The 22,651-nt window shown below is 35.5% G+C and overlaps 2 protein-coding genes across 5 annotated transcripts in view; one reads left to right on the top strand and one right to left on the bottom strand.

The window, feature by feature from the left end:
* The window catches only part of LOC128996837 (very low-density lipoprotein receptor-like), a 335,698-nt gene that overhangs the window by 280,532 nt on the left and 32,515 nt on the right, over window positions 1-22,651 (bottom strand). The window lies entirely within an intron of this gene.
* LOC128996838 (uncharacterized) lies at window positions 9,836-11,741 on the top strand. Its single transcript, XM_054422339.1, has 2 exons — window positions 9,836-10,130; window positions 11,055-11,741. The coding sequence occupies exons 1-2, from the start codon at window positions 9,887-9,889 to the stop codon at window positions 11,582-11,584; spliced, it is 774 nt and encodes a 257-aa protein (XP_054278314.1). The 5' UTR covers window positions 9,836-9,886; the 3' UTR covers window positions 11,585-11,741.

The raw sequence follows: 22,651 nt of genomic DNA, 5'->3' as shown, positions 1-22,651 counted from the left end.
TAAACAACAATCCTGAGATCACGTGACTGAAATGATTGGCTGTGGTTCCCTTGGTACAGGTGGCATTGATAACACAATTATCAATTATATCATAATGGCGTGAGTACTTAGTTGAGATTACAAATATGGACCTAAGAATTTAATTTGAATATTTATTTTAGTAAATAGTGATGTCTAGAGAAGTATCTAAAATAATTATATATGGTAATTTGTCAAGGTAACACCTGTTTTATAAGACGAATAGCCTTTTCTCTATTAAAGAAGACTCATATTTCCTCCCTAGGCTATTGTACGTTGTATAGTTTACGGAACTTAGAAGATAATTTATATGCAAGTTTTCCTGAATATAAAGTTAACATTGGAGTGAAACTTGGAGACTATAATAGGAATCGTTTAGATAATACAATTTTTAATAAAAGTAACAAAACCTTAAGTAAAAATATCACAGGGTTTATGCTCATATAACATAACATCAATGGCACCCACGTGTTTATTACAATCGTTCACATACGGCTAGTTACATTATAATAGTTTTCTTATAGTTAGCGTAACGCTTTTCTCTTGTAAAGAAAATTCGTTCAATATAGTTTCTCAAACGGGCGCAACTTATTATTCTTTATACTCGTTAGGCTAATGTCAAAATGTTTTTTAAATATAGTTGTTGAAACAAAACTATAAGTATAATATACGTTTGCAAAATACTTTTTCTACGGTAAAGTAGGCTAATAGTAAATATCCTAATCCTAGAACAAAATTAAAAAAAAATATGAAATAATGGGATTAAATATAGCAAAATATCGTTCTATACCATTGATAACCAGAACTCATAGCTTAAAAAACTTTTTTGACGGATTATTGTACAAAGATAAGTTCCTCAACTCTTAAGCAGCTAATTTGATGTTACATCATTTACGAATAAATCTACATCGTCTTAAAAGTTTAGGTCGCGCTGCGGTATTCTGTCATCTTCGCCATTTTACCTGTTATAACTTTATCATTATTAACACTAACTACTAATTTTACATAATTTTACTGTCATTGATATAATTTATATTTTTACTTGAATACTCATATTACTCTTATATTCCACTTACAATTTGGGACAAATGGTAAGATGTATAGAGAATATGTATTTGCAAATGTTGTGGGTTCAAGTAATTATACCACCTCTAAAATGTATTTGTTCTACAACTGCATGGAAATTATCCTCTTGTCTATTACATTCAATTGCCAGGATATCTAATATAATTTGGCTTTCAAACCATACTTCTATCATTTTATTTGTATTCAAATCTAAGAATACAATAATAACCAACAAATATATATATATATATATTTTGTTATTGTATACATCAATGAGGGCTACTTTAAATGTTACTAAGCAAATCAAAATACCACAGTACCCTAAAAACATTTTATTTTATATTACTTACATGTTTCGGACATTAATGCCATGATCACAGTATAGTATATAACCTATTAGTTTCTTTTATTTACAAACATTATTAGATATTTCTTATTAAAGAACAGGTGATAACTTTTATGTTAAGGGAAGGAGGTGTTTTCGTTAAGATGTGTAATTTCATTGAATATTACGTTTTGATTTTGAATTTGTGTCAAGTTTAGTAAATTGTCTTTGTCATTAATATGATGAGTATAAATATAAAAGTCTTCTTTTGTGTTCATTTTTTCACCTTTATTTTCAACATCCAGAATGTGCATATTTTTATTCATTTCTGAGTATGTATGGTCGGTTTGAAGTATATGTTCGGCGTATGAGGATTTAGCTACATAGCTATCCAGGAGGAATTAGTTTAGACAGGCAATTAGAAGGTGATGGGATTTATAGTGTTCAACTAATTCGTATTCGGTACTATATGTGTTACTATGATGAGAGATAGTGTTTTTAATAAGCAATTAAAACGATCAATATATTTATGCAAATAATTATATGATGAAATGGCTACTCAACTTGCTAAGACAGACCTTACATGGGGCACATCCTGTTAAAACCATGGTGACCATTTACGTTCTAGTGTGTATTGTATGCACCAATACAAATGTAACCGTAGAAAAAAAATACATAAATAAGATATATGACACTTCTTTAAGTGCTCATTGTGATTGTGTTACAACAAAAGGTACCAGCAGGATGAAAATAAAAGTTCAACTCCTCTGTTATGCATATAAATATTGTATTGCGAAATTTATGGGATTGTTATGGTATATAAAGTCATAACTTGGATGTATGAGTTGTGTTATGACCACCTGAATAGCTTTTATCTGCGCCATTTCCTTCAACTTCTAGTGGTAATGTGTTCATAACATAAACAAATTGAAATAGCTTGATCACAATTTAAAAAAATTTTGTAATAGTAACTTATCAGTATTGGTATATTTTTCTTTTATAGAATGAATCGCTGCTCTTATGGGAAATGTGTATAGCTAACACATCTTCGCTATTTTATGGTTAAACGTACAATATATTTTTGGCGATTTAAATACTTAAATTAAAAACAATATCTTTTGTTTTCATAATAATGCATACGACCTTCCAAATGATGCAATGAAAATATTATAATTGAATTCTTGTCCCAAATATTTTAATCAGAACTTTAAAATGAGAAGGTTTGCATGAAGATTGTACAAGGCCCATATTCATGATACAAATGTTCAACCAAATAGTAATGTAACATAATAATTTCCTACACATTTGATAACACTTTATCTTATTACAGGAGCAAATATATGTATCGTGGAATTTTAAAACAGTTTCTATATTTACTAAAACACAAGATAAACTTGTTTTAAACCTACAAAAATGGGTTTATCATTTTCATATAATTAATTGAGTGCAAATTGATTCCTAAGTGATAGTAGGATCCAAATTACCAACATTAATAATTTGTTTAATCATAGTAAATTGGTCTTCTAAGTAATCAAGTAAAAAATATCCATAGAGATTTTTCACTTTTGTAAATATAAATTTCAAAAATATTTAGTAAGAGATACGTCTCATTGTCTCTATTATTTTTTACCTGCAACATTTTTAATTGAAAGAAAATACTGTAATTGTTTTTTTTCGCATAACCTCATTACGCTTTAAGTTCAGTTTTTAAAAACATCAAATGCACAATCTTCACAACTCTTTCTGAAAATCAAAACCATTGTAACAAAGGAAATAGCGTTTTAAAATGACGTTTCTGGTTTAGGAAGGCGGAGGGTGAATATGAATCAGCTGTTAATTGGGCTTTCAGGAAACGCAAGGCTGTGTTTTCTTGAGCGAAGGGTCGTTGGAAGTTTAACAACATCAAATGCGAAAATTATGCAGCAACAAGTCTGTAATTAATTTTTTTTTCTGAAAATCTTTAACTTACCACAATACTTTCTTTCATTTATATTAATGAATAGTAAATCAAAATACGTCACATAACACTTAAAGCACACACACACTTACCCTTATACGTAGACTATTGTAAATTATCATGAAAGATTATTAGGCATTTGAATATTATACCAGTTTAATATTATATCGTATTTATTACATATTTTATTAAACAAGTTTAGATGTGCTTGAAGATATGTAAATAATATAATATACATAAAATAAGATGTATTTTATTCACTTACTGTAGTAACCAAATATTATTTGGTTAAATCTAGTATTATAGAACCTTACTAAGAAATGTTTCAGTTGTAAAACAGCAATAGAAACAATTTTTATACGTTAAGCCATATTGAATTTATTGAAAATATTTCAATTAGTTATGGAAACAAAGTGTTTTAGTCTGTTTTTTGCTTTTGAAGCATGACATTTAGCAGAGAGATACTTGATACAGTAGTCTTGAGAAACACATAGTAATATAAATTTGAAACCCCTATATCGATATCAATCGGTACAAATTTATTATTTTTTTAAACATGTCAAATTAGTAATTTTTTTATGAGTACTTCTTGAAGATAAATGCATAACAGAAAGGTATTGTTTACACAATTAAATATAAACCTAATTAACAAACATTTACCTCAAACCAGAAGGTTTCATAGATTTTAAATTAGTTTAAAAAGAAATTTGTTAATATCTTGAAAACACTTTCCTGTATAAAAGGAAAAGTTGGTGAAAATAATTGTTTATCACAAGGAAAGATAAATAAGGTAAGAGGGAATGTGCTTCTAAGAAACTATATAAATTCATTAACATGTAACCTCGTTGTTGTTTTCCCCTTGCAAACTGTTTGCTGAAGACAAAGTATGTACAATGAATTAACTGTTACAACAACCTAAGAAAACAGTTAACCAGGAAATCTTGTTATCTGAAGCGTATAAAAGATAGAAACTCTCAAACGGTGGTAGTCAGTTGTCTACTGTAGGCTTACCTATCTGTCTCAGACGTTTAGCATCATGACTCCTCTCAAAAATATACTGTTGGTTTTTTTGGTGAGTATTTATGCACCATTTTATTTTGATCAGCTATTAATTTTCTTTTGAGAGTTTAAAGCTATTGTGTAAGCAACAGTATTTTATACACTGTGTGTATTTTATGTAAATGTATTTTATGTTCTGTAAATGTTTTATGTATATTGCAATATTGCATTCATATCATTCTGGTGCGTTAGGGATATGATTTGACCTCCAGTATGTTCTTAAAAAATTATTTCGTGAATTAAAATTACAATATTTTACTATCATTGACACTTTAAACAACAATAACCCCACAAAAATAATTAATTAGCAATTTTCTGTAGTTAAATGTATTTTTTTTTTGTAAACATACAAAACATGATTTTGAAATGTTGATTAAATTTGGTATGATAAGAAATTGCATATTCCTATCAACTAATCTTAACGAAATTTATCAGGCTGTGCACGAATAGCTTATTTCCGTACAGCCAAGCTATCCAATTTCGAATAAAAATTTGCCTAGCTTTGCCTTGTAAACCACTACCTTCCCCGAAAATGGAGGACTCTGGGGAATTTAGTAAAATATAATATTTATATTTAATAGAACATATGTTTTGTAGTAAGAGCCGTAAAAAACTCATTTCAACCCTGCATATTATTACACATTGTAAGCGGCTTCCAACTAAGGTGGCTCATAGTCATTTGAAATACTTTCCACGATAAAATTTCGTCCTAATATACAGGGTGTCCCGTAACTCTCTGGACATATTTATATAGCGTTATCCCTTAGGTCAAGACAAACACATTTCACCATAGGAACGGGTCTGTGGGGTCTAGTTTACTGACTGTCGGTATTTATGTGTTTTTTTTTTCAAAAAAACTAATAACTCCTAAACGGTTTGAGATACAGCTTTGATATTTTACAAAAATGTTTATCTTATTAAGACCTTTTACCGTTAGAAATTATACTAAAAAATCCTTAACCGTTTCAAAATGGCGGCCATTTAAAATATTTGATGCCAAATTTTACGAAAACCGTTAACTTTACAAAAAAGTGCAAGAGACAATAAAGTTTGTAAATTTTTAGTTTTTAATGATACCTTATTTGTTAAGATTGGATAAATAATAACAGAGAAACTAGTTGTTTTCGTAATGTATGACCACCTTTTTCCATTTAAACAATGCTAAACAACGTAAAAGGAGTATTAGCATTGTTTAAATGGAGAAAAAAGGCCAGGCATTTGGAAAAGAAGACATTTCTCTGTTATTATTTATTCAATCTTAACAAATAAGGTATCATTGGAAACTACATAAAATTTACAAACTTTTTTGACTCCTGCTTTTTTTTTGTAAAGTTAACGGTGTTCGTGAAATTTGGCATCAAATATTTTAAATGGCCGCCATTTTAAAACGGTTAAGGATTTTTTTAGATAATTTCTAACGATAAAAGGTCTAAATAAGATAAACATTTTTGCAAAATAACAAAGCTGTATCTCAAACCGTTTAGGAGTTATTAATGTTTTTGTAAAAAAACACATAAATACCAACAGTCGATAAACTAGACTTCACAGACCCATGTTCCTATGGTGAAATGTGTTTGTCTTGACCTAAGGAATAACGCTATATACATATGTCCAGAGAGTTGCGGGACACCCTGTATAGTATTTTTATTTTAACTTACAAAATTTTAACAAAAAAATCTACAAACTTGTTTTTTATGATCGCAGGCTGTCCAGTGCTCCCAAGCAGATATGAGTGTGAAGGACTTCATATTCTGGACCAAGGCAGATATAACAGCTTGGCATGAGTATTTCCCTAGTAGGTTGTTAGAACAGGAACGTCTCACTATCCAGACTGCTAAGGAGGCTACTACGACCTTGTACAACAATATACAGACCAACCTAGCGGCTACGGTCAAGTAAGTATGAGCCTGAGATAAGCTGTTTAGGTGCATATCCCCCCAATCATTTGACAACCCTGTAGAACTCTAAGTAAATTATATTCCAACCATAAAACTAATAGTTAAGACATGATACACGCAATATTAACAAATAACTATTTTATTCTAATTTTTTATAAAATCTTACTTACTCTAATATTATTTTACCAATAAAAGGGTGTTTTAAAATTACCTAGGCGAGGAAGCAAACTGTGAATATAATAGGTAGTACACAATGTTTTAAATCCAAATACTTTATGTTTTTAAGTATATAAATACCATCGAATTTAAATTTAGAATATTCCCAATTCATATTTATACATTCACAATAAAAAATGTTTACGCTTCCTTGTATATTCTATTTTATTAGTAAATGTCATTACTTTATGTTGATAGTGGTTGAAATATACAAATGTACTGCCCATAAAAATGGCTTGCAAAACGTAATTTATATTATTGAGATGTGGGATTACTAGTCTGATTTAGTAAGCACAGCAACATCTTCGTCTTAATACGTTTTATTTCCTAATTAACTGCTCAAAGTATATATAAATAATGATTGAACAATTGCATGGAACAATGCTGAGAAAATGCTCATATATCTGTTCTCTTTAATACATGTTGATTGTTCGTTATAGATACCAGGCGCAGGAACTGAAGACAGCTGAGTTTATTATGGAGGGCACAAGCGCACAAGGATGTGTGTACGGCATCGCTAACTACATGGATAAAGCGATACAGGAAGGTGAGGTATATAGGTTAGCCCACTAATTCATAAATATAAATTAATATCTGTAGCACTACACAAACCGAATGATTTACATTACTCTAAGGAGTATTTCCTGTACTACTGAGAAGAACTAAAATTGATGAAATTATACAAATAACGGATGGAGGTAGGTAATATAATATTTCACTTTTAGTTGGCTTTTTTCTAAAACCTAAGCTGTCGATACCATACATATACCGTATATGTCAAGTTTTGTGTTGGTAGTGATGTTTAGGTGTAAGCATGGATAAAACCTAGTCCCTTAGTAGATTTACCATCCTTATGGAACAGCCGAAGCCAATTTTATTGTTATTTCTGTCCGGTTTTCTGTAGATGTGTTGTTTTGTTTGCAATTTGTTTATATTATTTTTGGGTTAATTTCTCATTATTTGTGTCTCACTATTTGGTTATATAGCTATTGAACGAGTTATTTTTGTATGATTAGATAGTTTTATTTAGTCAAACGAGGTTTTAAATTACTGAAATTAAAGGAAACAAATTGTAAAGAAAACACGACCTATACAGAAAAACGGACAGAACGAACAATAAAATTGGCTTTAGCTGTTCCATAAGGATGGGAAATCTACTAAGGGGATTATGTTTTGTATATGGTGTAAGTCACTTAGAAAATAGTGGTGACTGAAGTATGGAGGTATCTCTAAAGCCATCAATCTCTAGCAAGATCCTGACTCTAAACACTAAGCTACAAAGTATAATAATCTTAATTACTCAGGTAATCTTTGGTAAAAAATATGCATTTTACCAAGGTGTTTCCCTTTATAGCCTCAGAAACATTTCAAGACTGCGTGAATGACGTCCCGAGCAAGTTAAGTCGACTTTCTATTTCCTGGGCAAAGATATTCTCCAGTTACAACACATCATATGCAAAGGCACTGGCTGGCGTGGACACATGTGCTCGTACATATCCTAACAAGTAAGTTATATACTTTCAATACTAAAACATTGTGATTTCAGCCAGCCAAAAATTAAGTTCAATTATTTAGCAAATGATTTAGATCTGCTTTAAAAAAACTACCGTAATCTAAATGAAATATGTTTCAAGAGTCTTTAGGGCCTGAGAGTAAAATTAAGCAAAGTATTAAAAATATACACAGTGTGAACTTATACTCGTTGTTTATAACATATTATAAGCTTTCTATATTATATTGTGTTACTGTGTTCATATATTTTCTTCAATTTTTGATAGAGACATTTTCATTAGTACTTCAAAAGTTATAGCTGTATAGTGCTACAGAATTTGCTATTTTAATGTTGTGACACTTTTGTAGAAGATCTGTTTATTCTGTTTTTTTAAGCATACACTATGAATCCACCATTACTGTAGTGAATGTCTCGAAAAAGGCTTATCATTTATTTTATATTACGTTATCAGGGGTAAGTCCAAAATACACGTCATGATGACCCACCACTATTGGTGACTGTAGTTTCCTAAATGAAATGTCAACGTACTATACTAATAAAAAAAAAACTTTTATACAACAGAAGATTTAATTATTAAATTAGATGCACATATATTCATCGGGTCTTATATGTTTTACTCCTACTAAACTTAAAACACCTCCAGATTAAAATAATTCGCCATTACTTTTACAGGGACTCCTGGAGTAGACTCAAATCCTGTGTAAACTCCTGGATCAACAACTACTTCAGCGCTGCCAACAGCACAGTCGCGTCACTAGGGTATACTACCTGCTCAGACGTGTACACCACCATATCCAGTAAGGCTATGGGGGTGTTTATTGACACAGTGGCTACTTGTGCCCAGGACGCGGCTCAGGAGGTCGTCATCAAAGGGAAGAGGTTCCTCAGCATGCTGGTGCAGTGTGCGAAGCTGAGTGAGAATGTAGACTCGGTTACTTATGAGGAGCAGTTGGTGAGTTGAAATGGAAGCTTAGTTAAGAAGGGGGGGGCAAAGAGACCTTTGGGTGTAGAACTTAAACTTGGAAATATAGTACCCAGTTTCCCAGTAACATGGTTGGTATGATTGTGGATAACTTGGCCAACCAATATATTTCTGGAAAAAGAAACACAGTTTGTTTCGCGTTTATATATTCCTCCAATATTTTTTTTTTTTGTAAGAAAACGTTCCTATCTCTTGTCTTATACTATCTAACGTCATACATGGAAAACTAGGAATTAAAACAATCTCGCAAGGAAATTAAAACAGCAATATTTAGATTTGAAGGCGAGCACTATAGCCTCACACCTACCCTGACAATTTATATAAGACGATGGTGGTTTTTAGATAATAATTTATGTTCAACGAATTTGAGTTTAGATCCAGATATTTTTAAATAATAAAGGTTTACTTTGGTCTTAAAAACAGTGGTCACCTTCCTCGAAACGTATTTACTTATTATTTTGATTTTAGTTACTAGAATTATTATTGGGATTTAATAGTGAAAACATTGATCTCCAGCTAAATTACTAGGTAAACAGGTTTGAGGTTTATTAAATTATATTAAATCACTTCATGGATAAACATACAGTACATTGTTTACTTATCTTGAGAAAATAATATAGACCCTCATAATAAATTTACAAACAAAAATATACGAATTAAAATCAAAATAAACTTCATAATTACGAAGTTATCAAAATAAGATTATGGCATATGGAATTTATAATTCGGTTTATCAATCGAATACTTTTCTTATTATTATAAATTAATCTTTAATAACCATATCTTCTTTCAGACCTCAGAATTCAACCAATACATAACCTCAAACGATTTGAAAAAACAAACCTGGTTAGCAATGGCCATCAACAGTCGTCTAGTGTCTACTATTGAGAAACAGATGATCTACTCATACGATCTGCAGAAGAGAGCTTTGGAAAAATACGTGATTGAGTCCAGAGGCGAAGGCTACTACTACAACAGACTGGCTGGGAATGTTTGGAAATATTCTAACACCATATCTTCTACGTCATCAGACAATCCTGCAGACGCAGACTGTGTTACCGAGGCTTATTCTGCGTTGTACAAGTCCCTTGATGTTGGTAAGTAAGACATTGTTTTTTAGGTCGACCTTCAGATTTCGTACCGATAATGCCCATATTTTAATTTATTTTGTTCATGAATATTGGATTAAAATCAAATTCAATACTAAATTTTAGGCAGGCTGTTTAGGAACCTACTTTACTTTCTAATAGGCTACACATTTCATCTCGTTCACGATACTCTTTCAGAAAAATCAGACACTTTTTTTAAGAAAACGCTTTTTCAGAAGTTAGTTTAAAAAAATGAAAAAGAAATTGAAACCGTTATATTTATCATAACTTTGTTTATTTGAGTATTATTAATGTCGATTAATGAATTTACTCATATGTCTGAAAAAACAATTTCAAATGGTTAGCGTCTCTAACTTTGGTGCGAGAGGGTTCAATTCCAGACACATCCACAAAATGTTTAAATTGACTTTTTATTATAAAAAACCACTGGCGTAGGCAAAAGAAAGAAAATAAAAATATCATAGTTAATAATAGAGGGGGTATTAAAAATAAGTATAATTTCTACTATACGTGGTAATTAACTTAATTTTTCGAGTAGATAGGTTTCAATTAACTGAATTGACGTGTTAATTAACTACAATATAAAACTTGAAGTTGGATTTAATCAGTGTTTGAACAAGTCAATAAATTTCATAGATATACATAATATGCATATGTTTATTTCCATATTTTTTCTCATAAATGATAAGCTTAGGAAGATCACTTCCAGCATCTAGTGTTACCCAGAAATATACTTAGATTGTAATTTTCGGCGAGACAGACGTAAAGTGATGGCACAAAGTCAGCGTTAAGCATTTCCTGAATGCCAATCAGTGGTAATTTCATATCCACCCTTCCGTAATACTCCTTAACTGACCCCCTGCTTACCACCACTATTATTGAAGCATTTTAAATCGCCAATTTATGTTTCAGGGGCATCCGAAGCATTAGCGTGTGACGCTGAGATCGTGAACAACACCAAATTTCTCCTCGCTCGCGCAAACAACTACTTTTCCCAAATTAACAAAATCCTCCCTTACACAGGGAATGTTGCCATCCTCACCTGCTTCAGCAAAGGTTACATCTACGCTGAACAGACGATCTACAACTGCTTCAACGTAGAGTTGAACAGCTACAAACTCAACATCACAGAGTTGAATTCAACAATAGTCAATGACATCGGGATACTGCAAGGGTACGAGGCTAGTTTTTATAGCAACTATTCTATCCCGTGTGGAGACCATATACTTGGTAGAGTGTTTGTTGAGGCTGACAAAACACTGTATGAACTACAGAGATGTCTGTATATCAACAGAGGCACTAAGTATGCTGTAACTACACTAGCACCGTACACTACGACATACGCACCGACTTCACCAACTACTCCATCTACACCATCTACTCAAACTACTACATCTACATCTACACCTTCTCCAACTTTAGGATTATCTTATACCGGATAAATAGAAGAATATCTACGGATAACCTGAATGCAAATGAAAAGTGGAGGGGAGAAATACTTAACAGTAAAACAATGATTTTCGTATATAAGTAGAAGAGTGGTTATCATCAAAACCTAGATATTAAAATACATTTCTCAGGCTTTCAAATAAACCTAAAAATATAGCTGTAGAGATTCATAATCTAAATCTGTCAAACACGTTTCTTAACTGTGAAAGTTTAGCGTATTTTAACATGCTTTTGTAATTTGACATTATATAATATAATAAAGCATTTAACTGAAATTCAATATTTATCATTTACCTTTCATTTTTATCCTATACTCTTATACGAGCTATGCATGATGGTATGTCTGTCCGCCTGTAATATTTATCTCCAATTCCATTGGAAGGAATTTGACTAAATTTTTGAATTAATTACTTATAGGCCTAAAACGATTACAGCCTTCCACCTCAGGAAAATTCATATTTCCTTACAAAAACTCGAAATAAGACATAATACATAAACTTAAAAATAAAATAAAAAATTACTTGGCCTTATGGGTTGCCTCGTAACTATGTTGGTTGAACGAAATAACAAGGAAGACGTAAACAAAAGACTTATAAATGTGTTTAAAACAAGCCATCCACAGTATAAGTTACCAGCGAATTACAATACACAGTACAAAAGGAAAAACTTCAGTTGTTACTATTGGGTAAATATTACACTGAAGATTTCTGAAGAACTCAATTTTTTAGAGGAGAAAAAAGTTCCGATAAAATAATTACTAGTTATTTTACTTGGTTCTCTTCTGCCAAAACTTAATCCCCGAAGTACTGAGGCAATTGTTTGCAAACTTTGGTTTAAGAGAAATAAATATATTTTTTGTAAATTAGAATCTAAAATAAAATTGGCAATCAGCTGTTTTAATTTAAACAAACTGACAAAACAATGTTTAGGCAAGTTTAGGCTATTATAAACAAGTGATTTTTACCATCTACTGCAAAATAAATATAATATGTTGTGGATTGCCAGGTTAAAATTTCCGTAACAATAAATATAAACCCCTTATACTTAAAAAATAAAAGCCAAAATAAATTGTAAATAATTCGTAAGTTTTTTAGCGAATTTCCTTATAGGGAAGTAGCTATTACCGTAGGTGGCACGGTAAGACCTAGACCCGGGACCGATTTACTTTTTCATTTTGATGTCCCCAGAGGCCAAAAACACCATTCGTTCAAATTTTTATATATGTTGTAACATGTTAAATTTCGCCATGACATTTGTTTGTATAAGGAGCCGATTTAGCACCAATGCAATGTCACAAAAGTAAATTTGTAAATCCCGCCAACGTTTGAGTCGGCGGCTTCCATTGCGTCGTCCCCGGCCGTTGCACCATACGCAGCTCCTCGAGACAGTCAAGGCCAGGACACGAGAGAGCAGACTTCACGTTACCTGATAGTCGAGTCAGGGAGTCACGACTGTCAACCACGCACGGGTCTCCGAGGACCAAGTACGACGACTCTGTATAAGGTAGTCATCACCTTGCTTTAAATAGACATTTGTCGTACCGTTCGTTCAAGTCTAGTACAAGATCAAGTTTCATTGAATATTCTGATAGTCAGCTTAACGTAAAACTTGCTTGCGCTAATTTTTCAGTATATTTAGCATTGATCAAGAGTTAACATCATTGCAGCTATACATTGACATTTTGCCTCTCACATAATTCGATACTTTTACATGTTATTAGTAACTGAACTCGATTGAACAATAATTACATTCAAATGAATTTACCGTATCTCTCATCCTCACACATACGAGGAAACCATTTAGCTGTTGTAGTCTTATTTACTGTGTGTTGTGTGGTTTTAAATTATTAACTGAACGATTATAATCGAAGATATCTAACGTTTTGTGTGACGAATTATCTGTAGTTTAAACACGTAAATACTGTGTGACATCAAGACGTGTGTTCTGATGGAATAATCGAGATACTAGCTTATTTGTGTGATCTGTGTAAATATCTGTGTAAACCATCCTTAACTGTGGTTCGCCCGCAGCATCCTCCGATCCTACCTGTGGTTCGCCCACAGCAATTAGCTTTAGTTAGCTTTAGTTCCCTGTGGTTCGCCCACAGCAATTAGTTATAGTTAGCGTTAATTCCTTTTCCCTGTGGTTCGCCCACAGCACTTAGCTTTAGCTAGCGATAATTCCCTGTGGTTCGCCCACAGCACTTAGCTGTAGTTAGCGATAATCCTCTGTGGTTCGCCCACGGCAATCAGCTTTAGTTAGCTTTAATCTTCTGTGGTTCGCCCACGGAAATTAGTCATAGTTAGCGATAATTCCCTGTGGTTCGCCCACAGCATTTAGCTGTATTTAGCGATATTTCCCTGTGGTTCGCCCACAGCTCTTAGCAATAATAACCTATCCTTAACTGTGGTCCGCCCACAGCACTCCCCGATCCTTAACTGTGGTTCGCCCACAGCATGTGTAAATAGGTTACTAATATTTGTGTGCTTTATATAACTATATATCAGGTGTTGCAGTATAGTAGTGACTATTATAATACGTGTGTGACTTGAATAACGGTATTTTAGGTGATTGTAGTTTCAGCGATAACTAGTGTGAGCGTGTTTTTATTTAACTGTATTGTAGGTGTTTGTGTGAAATAATCATATTTTGCAGCTTAGCTTCTTCCCGTTCCCCAAGATCGACGTATCCGTCCTAACTGTGGTTCGCCCACAGCGATCCGTCCTAACTGTGGTTCGCCCACAGCAATCCGTCCCGAACTGTGGTTCGCCCACAGCACTCCGTCCCGAACTGTGGTTCGCCCGCAGCGCACCTTTCTTTCCATATAGAGAACAAATATGGCAATGATGATAACGTGGGCTCGATTGTTGGAGATTTTATATCTCATACCCTGTGTCTGAGCCATCCGTTCTCTTTTCAGAATATTAGTCCGCCCTTTACTGTCGATTCGTTAGACATTTCGACCCCTGGAACCGCAACCCAGCGCGACTAGCTATCCGGCAACCGGGTCAAAACCGGACTCGCGTATTTTCCGAACGCCTCACCCGGAAATACGTCGTAATGTATATATATATATAGATTTATATATATATATATACGTCCGTGAACGCGATAACTTGAGTAATTTTTCCGATTTTGATGAAATTTGGTTTAAAGGTGTAAAGCGGGATAAACTTGAACGAGTTCGCGAACCAGCACGATCGGACCATGGGAACGGGGCTTTACGGGGGGTTTTATGGGGTAAAAATTGGCTTTTCTCATTTTTGACCCTCAAAACACAAAGTTTCCCAATTTCTCTTCAGACCTTTTTAAAGAGCTTAAAAAAACAAATAATTTAGTATACAAGTGTATTTTTGTTCGATTATTAGTAACAGAGAAAATTAAAAAAATTGAAAATTTAAAATTCCCATGTTATTCTTATGGAGAATATTGTCAAATGTTGTAGTTTGCTTGTTTATAGATATATTTTAATCAAACTCGGCAAATTTATTTATTTTGTACTAAGCTATCAATATTTTACCAAGAAACACACTTTATTAGTTTTCTTATAGCAGCAAACCTAGGTACTCGTTAAACCTAATGTTATTAAAATATATTTAATTGAAAATCAATTCAGACAAATGGAAATTCGCTTAGTCGGCAGGTTTGCTGCGGCGGGGGTATTTGTATATTGCTTTTACAAGCGAAATAAATTATACCAAACCATTGCTGCATTTAAATACTGCATTAAATACTGTATTTAACCACACAAATATCTTACCAACCTTTTAGTCGTAAAACACGAGCTGGCAAACACTTGCTGATAAAATATTTAATTTGATTAGATCATAGACCCCTACACAATTGCACCCAAACCACTTTCAACCCGTAAACCACAAATCAAATTACTGTTGGGCCACTCCTAAATCACTTGTGTTCATACACCAACCCCACTCAAATCGATCCTGATCAATGTAAAATCACAACATCACAACATTTCACACGAATCGCTTTTGACACGTTCAGTTAATTTACCCATAGTGCTTGGTATATAACGCCTGAGATTCATATCAATTTTAAACTAAATTTCTATTTATTCAAAGTAAAAACTGTTCTATAACACTGCTAAGTTAAAGCCAAGTATCAATAAAGCATAAGTTTACAGACAAAAGATACGAGCGATTTATTATCAAGTAAACACAGAGAAACAACAGCTATTACTAAGCAAAGTCCTACGATTGCTTATTTCTCAACTTATAGCTTCATTATATGAGTTATGAGTTAGTTGAGCTATATTTGAGTTGCTCATCTCTCAAGGGTATATATAACTATTTTAGCTCAGTTCTGTATTGGTATTTGTTATTTATACTTAGCCTACTTATTGGTAGTTAAAGACACTCCTATTTCAATAACTAATAAAATAATGTATCTAGTTAATATTATTGCAGGGTTTGATCTAAACCGCTTAAGGAGTAAGACCGTCTCCCAATAGACGTATTCTACATATAATTTGCATATACAGTAAGATGTTTTTCATAGAAACCTACTAGTATTTTTTTTTGTAAATTTTAATTTATTTATATTGGGTTTATGAACATCATTATAAAATTATGTGATATGATTTTATTTTAATTAAATGAGCACATTATGAAAATATATACAACGATCCATGCACCACGTTTCTTATAGTAAACAAAATTATATACAGAATGTATTAATATAAGAGGAATTAATTCCATAAATTGTTCACATTAAGAAAACGTGTATGGATACACAAACTATTTAAAAATAATCAAAATTTTGTCACGGTGATATTTTTGTTTCCATGTAATTATAAGACACACATAACGTATAGAAAATAGATACCTATAGATAAATAGCGTATAGATACCTTTCCGACTCCAAGAGTTCCATTCAATCATTCACACAAGTCAGACAATATACCTCCTCAGTGACTGGAACCCAATTAGTTCAGGCTTTTAGAGCGGTACATAATGCCACTCTGGTGTGATAAAGGATGAATTAGAACTAATTTCCAGGAGAGTGAACGAGGTGAATCTCCATTGGAATACGCATTAGTTTAAATCAGTTTGTTTTAATTAAAAGTATTTCTTTTGACAAAATATACAAAATTAATCATTAAATTATTATAAATTGAAATAAAATATCTCAATTAAAGGGTGAAACACAAGAAAAAACTGAGTTGGAGAAATAAGTTATAGTGGTGTAAAGCAATTATGAAATATTAAAACTTATATAAATTTTGTCCTTACTGATAATTATAAAATTTTTATTGATTTCAAGAGACTTTGTAACCACGATTATGTTTTTCTGTTTATGTAACTACGATCTAGTATTGTAATAGTAAATTTTAAACAAATAGTTCTAAGTGTAATTTGTTGTGTTATTAGTTCAAAATATTTTTTTTTACAAACTAAGGCAATTGCAAGTACGCTATGAAGGTGAACTGCTTTGAACCTAACTTATATTCTAGAAGAGAAATAAATATGGTTTACAATTAGGGTAGCCTCCGAGTTACCAAGAAACAATTTGTGGTTTAACAAGGGCTTTAAAAGGGCCTGATGATGGTCCATTGTGACATAAAACTAGTTGACACACCAGCCAATTGGATTTTAAACCACTTAGAAATAAATAAGCGTTAATTTCCTCAAAATTACAAAATTTTTTTTTCTTTATTATCTTCGTGTTTTACCTTCAAATCTATGATTAACTAGTTTTACTCTTAAAGGTTTGTTAGTGATATCTATGCTCTGCCCTATATTTTGCCTGATCAACATATTTAACACAAAGAAATTCCCAAGAATACAAACAAACTTTTAACGATCTTAGCCTATTTGACATAATAGATCTTCGGAAAACCTTAAGTTGAAAATAAAGTGTATATGACAAATGTTATTTGTAAGACCTAATTATTTCGAATATTGTCTTTATATTAATGTAAAACGTCTGTAATTGTCTTGATTTTCGAATTAAACATTTCGTGATAAGAATAATTTTTCGTAATTTCGTAGGGAAAATGAGAATATATTGGCTGTGTTGTTGGCCAGGCTGTATATAGGTCTACTCGCCTTTGGCTCGCTGGGGGCTCCGCCCCCAGGCCCCCTAGCTGTTAGTCGTCATTAGTAGATTAGAGTTAAGTTGTAACAAAGCAAGAAGTGAAACCGTCAATATTAAGTTATATAAGTTAACTTTGAGTAAGATAACTTCTAGCTTAAGGAACACCTCATAAAAAAATCATTTTTTAAGTTGCGGTAAGTGAGTATGTTAGTCAAGTATTTTTACAATTGAGTTTTTGGTCAAAGGAAGTAATAATATGAGGAGAGAAGGGTTCGTTATAGTAAAAATCGACATTAAAGTAATAACGATTTCATGAATTTATTAGAGGAGATTGATAAGTTAATAAGTTGATAATAGTAAAGTATTATATGAAGTAAATAGATTATAGTAGATATTCAAGTATATAATTACGAAAATAGATTAAGTAAGGTTTGTTTCCCTGTCGGTTAGCCATAAACTTTATGGCATATCCAGTTCCGCCACGAGGAGGCCAGGAAACGTCGGAACCATATTTGCATTTATTTGAATATGTACAAGTTAGTAAACTTTTGTACAAGATAAGTAAATTTATATTGATGTTCATTGATAGGTTAATAAGTTGATAATAGTAAAGTATTATATGATGTGAATAGATTATATTAGATATTCATGTATATATGATGTAAATAGAAAATAGATTATAGTAGATATTCATGACGTATATATTTATGAAAATAGATTAAGTAATGTTTGTTTCCCTGTCAGTTAGCCACAAACTGTATGGCATATCCAGTTCCGCCACGAGGAGGCCAGGAAACGTTGGAACCATATTTACAATTACTTACAAATGTACAAATTAGAGAACTGTTGTATAAGATGAGTAGATTGATTAGTATGTCGATTGATAAGTGAATAAGTTGATAATAGTAAAGTATCATATGAATTAAATAGATTATAGTAGATATTCATGTATATATTTATGAAAATAGATCAAGTAATGTTTGTTTCCCTGTCGGTTAGCCATACAATTTATGGCATATCCAGTTCCGCCACGGGGAGGCCAGGAAACGTCGGAACCATATTTACAATTATTTACAAATGTACAAGTTAGTAAACTTTACTAACTACTTTATACAACAACGGGGACTTTTGATAAGGCAGGCCCCCTATCGTACTGCTGATGTTGTCAAGTCACAACGGGGAGTTTTGATTAAGCAGATCCCCTAGCCTACTGCTAATGTCAAATCAGGTTTAGAGAAGGAGATCGCCATACACGATGTTCTTTGCGTATGCGATTCCATCTCGGACACGTTCGGGGTGTACGAGAACAACAATATGGTCTGGATGTCTGACCCTACTGAGCAAGACGTATAGTTGCCCGTGCGTGAAGCAATCGGTCCGTAAATCAACACCGACTGAATCTATTGTCTGACCTTGGCTCTTGTGTCCGGTCATGCAATAGGCCAACATCAGTGGGAACTGACGTCGACGAACACGTAACGGCGAACCCTCGACAAACGCAAAAGTAAAGGTAATCCGGGGAATTCCGATAGGTTGCGTCTGTCCGGGAAGTCTCACTGTAATCAGGCGGTTGGTGATGCCGATTACGATGACTTTAGTGCCGTTGACGAGTCCTTCAGCGATGTTGAGGTTCCTCATAATGAGGCAAACAGAACCGATCTTCAGCCGCAGAACATGGTCTGGTACGCCCTTGCCAGTAGCCGTGTTCAGGAGTTGAACGTCGACATCCAGGCCATCGTCGTTCTCTCTGTCGACTGTGTCGGCGCTCCTCAGCTCGTACAGATGACCGTCGAGGGAGTTCAAGATGTGGTCGTTGATCTCCTTGACGTTCACTATCAGAGTCGAGAGGATTGCGCGTCGCGAACACATATCAGAGTCGAGTAGGACGTTTGCGGGAAAGACGGAATCGACCAAATCAGTCAAAGACGTCACTTGTCTAATCCCGAGCAGCGGAATTAGACTTTGTTCGTTCCGTCCCTCCAAGAAAGTGGTCGAACTGACAGTTCCGTTGCCTACCCTAAGAAGGAATTCGGAATAGGCTGTGGAACTACTAGTCCGATGAGCTGTTGTCAGGGCAAAAATTTTGAAATGCTGCCACAGATGGGAAGCCCGAAGTGAGACACAAACAATGTCAGTTGGAGTACGAGCGTTTACAACGACAGGCGCGATCTGGCGAAAGTCGCCACAACAGAGGAATATTTTACCACCGAATAGCTCACTGGAACGCATGAGGTCTCGCAGGGATCTGTCAAGAACCTCGAAAACGAACCGATGTGCCATCGGGGCCTCATCAAAGACAATGAGCCTTGCGGCCCTGATGAGCTCTGCTCGCTGGGAGCCGTTGGTGATGTTCCAAAAGCCGGTGCCGTCACCGAAGTCGAGTGGCAACCGGAACATGCTGTGAGCTGTAGTTCCACCAGGCATGTTACCCGCGGCGATCCCAGAGCTAGTGACTGCCAGTGCAACCTGACGACAACCTCTCACGTATGCGAGAATGACACGAATCAGAGTGGTCTTCCCATAGCCTCCCGGGCCGTCAAGAAAAATGATTTTCGACGACGTTCCGCTGGCAGGGGCATTGAGAACGGAGGTAACGTACTCAAATACGCGGTTTTGATCTTCAGAGAGCTTTGGCACCCACTCCTCCACAAACACTCTCTGTTGATTTTCACCATGTAAGAGCAGTTCTCTGCCCAACTCCGTCGTGTCATCGTGTACATCGGGGAGGCCATGATCTGCGACGCAAGAACCCTGCCGACGAAGACTCCGATCAATATCGATGAGACCTAGCTTGTAGGCCAGTTCAACATCGAGAGGATTACGCTCTATGTGGTCCTCGCAGATGGAATCACGGAAAGCATCCCACAGGAGAGCTGCAGGAGCCCCCATGTTGCAGAGGATCACAAAGAAAGAACGAAGTCTCGGGCCAGTCATGAAAGTGGCGGCCTCGCGCAGTGCGTAGTGGTACTCCTGTTCGTCTTGCACCAAGCCAAGATGCCGCGCGACCCCTTGAAAAGTGCGGCAGTTTGGTCCACCGCGGGACAGGAGGTCGGCATAACCACGGCAAGATACAGTCATAAGCAGGATACGCAGGTAATACTGTTCTGTCCTGCTCGGTGAGACCCAAAACAGTCTGCACACCTTCTCGCCACGCTGTCGGGCAGTGATAAAATGGACGCCATCGGGGTGCTCGTATATCTCCGCAGTTTTTGGGCGCTTGACATGAACCACAAACGTTTCATAGAACCCCTGATAAGTCAGGTCGCCAAACAGTGAAATACGAGGCCGGTCAAAGTAGATGGTGAGTTTGGAGCTGTTCCTAGCGGCTGCCTCTGCCAGTTGGCCAGGTCTAAACAGGACGGACTGCTTGCCCTCCAGATGGACGGGAAGACATTCAACAGCCGGCTCAGATTCTGATACTGGAAAGTTTAATAAACGCCAGCACGCGTCACTGGCACCCACCATTCTCTTCGTCACGTAATGCTGTACCTCATCATCTTGCTTACTGAAGGGAGTAACTGTGACGTTCTGGAGAGATCCTCCCTTCATAAGATATTTGAAGAGGTACTTAATCACGCGGCGAGTAGACGCCAGCTCCAAATTGATGTGAGCCTCGTATTTCAACATCAGTGCGGGATTATAAGGCACAACCCAACCGTCATGTACGATAATGTTCTTATTGCGTGATACAATTGTCCCCCGATTGGTATAATCTCGCTTGTACTGGACGAATCCCCTCTCGTCGACGTGGGTGGTTTCACAGCAGGGCTTGGGGAAGTATTTGGTGCAGTAACCCTTTGCAGAGTCCCAACAGAGAAAGTCAGTCCTATGATCATTACCACATGGACCGTGGATCATGTGTTTGAGGACCAACTTTCTCAGTCGGCCTCCGGCCTCTTCTTCCGAGGGAATATCCGCGCGGATGATGGAGTCAATTTCGGACGCCTGAACTGGTCCGTCGCCGTCAATCTTGAATACAATGTGGGCGTGAGGAAGGCCCCTCATTTGCATCTCGATGACGTAGACGATATAGACAGAGCGTCCAAACATTGCTCCGCTGCGCAGGTCTCGGAGAAGTTCCAGAAGTTTGATCCTAAAAACTCTGCAAGCAGTGCTAGGGTCACTGCGAGTACCTCCACGAGGGCAAGCTTTCTTGTTTTCCTCCCAAGTCGCGTTGTAAGTAAACGTCAAAAAGAAAGTGGGGGAACCCAGGCGCGATACGATTGCCATAGCGTCTTCGTATTTTACTTTCATGTACCTGGGCCCCCCGGTGAACGAACTTGGGAGGTAGACTTTTCCTGCCTGCACCCCACCCTCGCCTTGGACGGTTTCATCACGAGCGATGTCGTTCAAGACCTGCTGTGCATTCCGAATCTCGTCAACCGGCCCCACCCGCAAGGCACTATCGGTGTTCTTCAGCTGCGTAAACTTAATGTAACGCAGTTTCTCCTCCTCGTACCTCGCGAACATCTCAACCTGCCAAGCTTGTGAGAGACGGCCTAGGTGAGAGAAGCGAGGTTCAGAAAGTAGGAGGCACCGCGAGTACTTAAATTGAGTCAGTTTGGCACCCTTGTTATCAAGGCGGCCAACGTGCCATCCCACAGTGCCTTGCGGGTAAAGTAGGGGATATTGGAAAGGTTCCATTAGGGGGTGTAAAAGATCAATAAATGTAGGTCTATCGGAACCGGATTTCCATATAGTCAGTCTCCGGGGCTCAGTGTCGTTTTCATCATTGCTGAGCACGGCGTGCACTTCGACGCCTGTTTGCCGATCACCGAGAACAGGGCCATGGGTAGACCTGCTTGTTACTTCAAAAGCCAAGTGAGCTGTTACGGAATGCTCGTTGCTCAATCGACGGTAATGCTCAATGTAAGGATTTTCCCTAGACAGGAAATCAGCAATACCGTCGATGATCTCGGCATCAAGCGATCTACCCATCGCAATGTTACGGCGCTCTTCGCCATCGTCAATATACAGGCGGGACCGATTCACAAACTGAACGT

The sequence above is a fragment of the Macrosteles quadrilineatus genome, unplaced genomic scaffold (assembly GCF_028750875.1).
Source record: "Macrosteles quadrilineatus isolate MER2022 unplaced genomic scaffold, UCM_ALF_1.0 Scaffold_6__1_contigs__length_79288215, whole genome shotgun sequence".
NCBI lineage: Eukaryota > Metazoa > Arthropoda > Insecta > Hemiptera > Cicadellidae > Macrosteles > Macrosteles quadrilineatus.
This window is presented reverse-complemented; position numbering and strand designations above follow the sequence as displayed.